Source organism: Cyprinodon variegatus, unplaced genomic scaffold (assembly GCF_000732505.1).
Source record: "Cyprinodon variegatus isolate N-32 unplaced genomic scaffold, C_variegatus-1.0 Scaffold1565, whole genome shotgun sequence".
Taxonomy (NCBI): Eukaryota; Metazoa; Chordata; class Actinopteri; order Cyprinodontiformes; family Cyprinodontidae; genus Cyprinodon; species Cyprinodon variegatus.
Genome location: NW_015152018.1, coordinates 84,044 through 89,282, shown reverse-complemented (window position 1 = coordinate 89,282; position 5,239 = coordinate 84,044). Strand labels below are relative to the sequence as shown.

General features: G+C 46.7%; 1 protein-coding gene across 1 annotated transcript in view; it reads right to left on the bottom strand.

Moving 5' to 3' along the window:
* Positions 1–5,239, bottom strand: part of LOC107103925 (transmembrane gamma-carboxyglutamic acid protein 4-like) — a 21,108-nt gene that overhangs the window by 3,032 nt on the left and 12,837 nt on the right. The window contains exons 4-6 of the mRNA XM_015403783.1: positions 4,725–4,758; positions 1,483–1,615; positions 829–978 (exon numbers count right to left, since the gene is read on the bottom strand). Of these exons, the coding sequence (XP_015259269.1) occupies positions 829–978; positions 1,483–1,615; positions 4,725–4,758 (317 nt within the window). The remainder of the gene's footprint in view (positions 1–828; positions 979–1,482; positions 1,616–4,724; positions 4,759–5,239) is intronic.

Sequence of the window (5,239 nt, the reverse complement as noted above, 5' to 3'; positions counted from 1 at the left end):
TGCTGGATCTCTCTGCAGACTCACAGAACCATGAACCTGCCTGAACTCTCTGCATACTCACGGAACCCTAAACCTGCCTAAACTCTCTGTTGGACTCATGGAACCCTGGATCTGATTCTTTTCGTGTTCTGATCAAAACCCCTCACCGGGCTACAGACTCCTGATCTCACAACCTTCCTGTTCCGAACTTTTTCCCTGACCTGGCTTGGATTCCTGCCTGTTCACTCGGGCTGCAACATCTGGTTCACTCTGGGCAGCTCCCGCTGCATCTCCTTTGGCAGTCCATCGGCTGGATCCTGCCTCACTCCTGCCTCACTCTGAGAGGAGGAACTGAACTGTTGAACCAGGTAAATGACTCTAATGGATAATAATCTTCCATCAGATTATCATCGTCACTTGTGTTTCTCCCTAACCAGAGCTGCCAGTGATGGGGGATGCCCCTCTCCCCCAGCAGCCGCTGCAGATCCACAGCTCTGCGTTTCATATTTTTTAATAAACGTTTTGAATTTTCCAACTGCCTGTCTCACCTTGAATATTGGGTCCTACAGTCTGAGCTCATTAGAAGGACCGTAGTTTGAGAAGAGTTTTTCAGAGTTGACCGCATCATCTCACTGCGCGCTTGAATTGGTTCCTGCACGCTCAAACAGAAGGTGCAACATCGCTCCTTAAGTTCCCTCCTATTTCTGATTAGTCTTGAACAGAAGCTTTTCATTGACATTTATAGTTGTGAAGCCTAATCTGCCTCCTTAAACTGCAGGTTCCTACTTTCCTTTGACCCAGGGCTGGGCTCAACTAAGGCCTAATGGCGGACCTACTGAGCACACTCACCCTGAATAAGGTGGCGGTGGGGCATCATGCTGCCCACTGCGGGTCAAAGCCTCGTTGTAGCTGGGTAACGGTGGAGGTGGGATCACCACTGTAGACAGGGGAACTCCCTCTGGGAGTCTGGATCCATCTTCTGCCAGTCTTACTGGAACTCTGGAGCAGAAGGAAACAGGAATCAAGTAGAGAACTGAGAATGTTGATTCGTAAAGCAGCAGTCAGAACATTGGCCTTTATAGAAATTAAAAACTGGCCCAAAAGGAAGTTTTATTTTAATCTAAAATGGACAGAAATAATATTCTCTACATGCTGAATGTTGCATGTTAGAGCAAATATAAATGAAGCGATAACACCACATGGAGAATCCTTCTTTAATTGGAGCTCATTTATTCAACGGAGAAGAGATTCACCCTTTAGACACATCTGGTTTTCAGCAGCATCTGTCTCCATGACGACCCCTTTCGTTATTCATGAAAACGTGAAAAGTCCACAAAGAGCTTTGTCCAGTCTAGGAACAACACTGCACCTAACATTACATTGGCTGATGGTGGAGGGCTACACCGTAGCCACAGCTGGCCTGGGGCATGCAGACAGCAGCTCCCAAACCTCTGGGTCAGCTGATCAAAGCTTAGATCCCTACCAGTGAAATGACAAACATACCGGCCTGATCTGGTCCTGGGTTTCTTCTGGTTCTTGCAGCAGTAGATTCCCAGCACAGTGATCATAACCGCTGTGACGACGATGGCCAGGATTCCCGCCACCAGCCCAGAAACATCCACCTTGGTCACATTTGCTGCACAAACAGAAAACTGGTTACAAACAGAGACTACAGCAATGTGCCTCAAGCTTTTTTACATGATTTCTATGCTAGGAACAAAAAGTCCTGGAACTTCTAGCTAGTGTACGAATTCTTGACCAAAGATCAGGTCATAACATTCGGCTCTATGTCAGTAGATCAGTGGATGTGCGAATTTCGAAGGTGCTGCCAAACATTGAATATCCTGCTTTATTTGAGTCTTTTCTTAGCAGACAGAACAAAAGATTATTGGGGTTATTGGGTATCATTCACTGTTGATATAGATTTCTACATCTTAGTTGGGTTTTATTCAAGTCTATAGCGCCAATGTCAGAGGATGAAGAGAGTTAGTCACAGTCAGAGAAACAGGACTACACTGAGTACAGACCGGTTCGAATCCTACTGCCTGCACTCTGGGTCCCTGAGCAAGACCCTTGACCCCACACTACTCCCCAGGCGCCGCACAGTGGCAGCCCAGTGCTCCCCAAGGGGAAGGGTTAAAATGCAGAGGTGAATTTCTCCAATGTGATATCAATAATTCAGTTTTTTTTTTTTTTTTTTTACCTATTTTACTGTTTGGGACATTGTTTTACCTCAAACAGCAGTTCAGATTACCCACTCTTTTTGAAGTTCTCGGTGGGGGTATTGAATAGTGCCCCTGCTAGAGGCCCCTTGCTCTGGGGGGGTTTCAAAGCACACGTTGGCAATTACAGTGACACTTTTGGTTCAGACGGACCCTTAACCCAGTTTTTTCACCAGAGTATATCAGTATTACGGGCTGTTGTGTTCCAAAAAAAAAAAAAACTAATCACCTAGATGCTCTGGCTAACAGGCTCATTTTCTATGAGTGTAGTGGCCCTTTCACTAACATCTGGGCTTCCCCCCAGCATCGTCTAGCACTGACACTGGTTTTGCTGGAACCCTGAACCTTCTCAGACTTTCTGTGGACTCATGGAACCCTGGATCTGTCTGTTCCTGTTCTGATCAAAACCCCTGACCGGTCTACGGACTCTGGATCTCAGAACCTTCCTCTTCTGAACTGTTTCTCTGACCTTGATTGGATTCCTTTCTGTTCACTGGGGAGGTTTTGCTGAGGTACAATGGGATTATGCTGATCCCTGACTATTAATGAGCTTAGTGGCATCAGAAACATTGTCCATAAACAAATTGACCTCTTTACTTGGACATATGAGGGATGCGCTGTGAACCCTGCACCGTTATGACTGGCTCACCAAGGCAGGTGACTCTACAGCCCTGACAGAAGAGGTTTAACCTCCCAATGCTTATAAGAAAATCCTGGTGAGAGCCCGGCCTCTGACCTGAACCTGAGAGGTGTTCTCTCATTGGACGTTTGCATGCTCACCAAGGATTGTCAGCATGTCTTCCATAGAGAAAGCAAAGCCTGCTGCCTTTGAGTCAGGCAGACAAAAAAGCTCCCCAGTGGCAAGGCCCTCTTAAGGCTCTAAATATTGTGTGGTTGTGTTATTTAACATGACTCTGCAATATTGCATGGATAGCAGGGGCAGCTCCCCTGGATTGGCAGACCAGGTTGTAGTTCCCCCATTCAGAAAGGGAGGGAGTGCTCCAACTACAGAGGGATCACATTCTTAAAGGGCTGGTTATCCTCGTGCAGCAGTGTGTGGCAGTTTGCTTGTTGCAGGTGTAACGCAGATATATTTTATTTATGCCCAATATTGAAGCGTGGTCTGTGCTATGTTATTCCACGCCACAATGAAAGAGGGACAATCAGGAGCTAGCTAGGATTGTGGGTGTTTGTGTGTCGGTATGACGAGCTTGTTCGCCGTCTACAACCCCTCATCCAACGCCAGACAACACACAGTTCACCCGTGAGTGTTCGCGGAAGAGGGGGGTATATCTGCGTTAACAGCAACACACACGCAGACTACCTGGTTTCTGAGCCTGAACCAGGCCTAAGCCTCCCTGGGTCAGGTCTATTCAGGGGTTCTGGAGAGGATGGTCTGTCTGATAGTCAGGAAGAGCAGTGTAGTTTTTGTCCTGGTCGTGGAACACTGGGCCAAAACTTCACCCTCAGAAGGATCCGGCAGGGTATCGGGAGTTTGCCCAACTAGTCTACACCTGCTTTATGGAGTTGGTGAAGGCATTCGACTGTGTTCTTCAGGAGGACCTGTCGGGAGTGTATCACTCTCGCTGAAGCGGTTTGCAGATGAGTGTTAATCAGCCGGAATGAGGATCAGTGTCTCCGATCAATGATCCCTCTAAGCTGCTTATGCATTCTCAGTGCACAAGAAAATCTATGCAATAACATCAGTCTAACCTGGTGGGGGCTGGTTACACTTAGAGACAGGCTGGTGTAGACTGAGTTCTCAGAGGTTTATAGAAAGTCCACATGGTCGAGAAAGGGAACCCTTGCTAGGTACCCTTCATTCTGATAGGTCCTTGTCTCCTTAATCTACCTGATCTCTGCGTAGGCTTTCTACTTTCCAGATCTGGATTGCCCTCCTCAACAGTCCACCCCTGTTGGCTCATAAGGAAAAGCACCAGACCAGGAAAACAAGGACAGAGTCAGATTCACAGCAATCAAACAAAGAGACAAGTTTCCTGATTCCCTTCTGAGGGGAAAAAAGGATTAAAACTACACTACGAATTATTCCATCTTCTCCTTGGATCATCAAGGCGTCCATGAGATGTTATCCATGTCTGCTTTTCTCTGAGTGGATGGAAGGTGAGGTAGACTGAGTGAATTCAGGTCCTCCTAAAATAATCTGACCATTTCCTGTCCCTGCTGAAAAAAGGGCATCATACTGCCACCACCATGCCTTATGCAGGGGAACCAGAGAAGTGTCCACTGCCTTATGGTCTCATCTGATCTGAGAACAGTTTTCAGTTTAGCTTGTTATTGTAAATCATAAAGTCTGCCTGGGATCTCTGTCAGGAATGTTGTAGGTAACCCTGTTCCATGAAAGGAGACCCTGATGGTTCTGAACGGACTTATAGAGAGAAACTGCTCTAGTTTTTAACTTCTAGAACCTTGTTGCCTTCAGCACAGAGAAACTGATTGAACTTCTAAAGATTGATGTGTTCATGGAGCTCAGCCTGAAGGATGGAAAACAAAGACTTTTCTTACCGTGACTGTCTTTATAGCTCTCCCAGAACGCCATCTGGAAAAAGAAAAGAGCATTTGAATGAATGGGCTCCTGATTGTGTTCTCCTTCCAGACCTTTCCACAGAGGTCCTCCATCCTTTCTGACATTCTCAGAGGACTGTGTGGTTTTGACCCCTTTGTCTCCTCACAGCCATAAACGTCACTATTTTAACACCAGATTCACGCCTTTAGATCCTCCTTTTGTGGCATTCTACCTGCAGATGGTCCTCCAAACAAGAGGAAGTTGGCCACCCACAGAATGCATTCAGTAATGGTTGATCTACCTTGTTCTCTTTCTCCCTAAGTCTCCCTATCAGCCAGTCGATTCATTCTCACCCTTCTGCTCAAAGTTCTTCACTGCTGGTCAGCTCAAAACAGCTTAAGAAGAGAGGAGGAGGTCACACCTAAAGACCTGCATCAAGGAGCATGAGGAACATTCAGGATCAGAAACTTTCTAATGAATGAGTAGAACCGGGTCAAACAGCAGATGGCCTTAG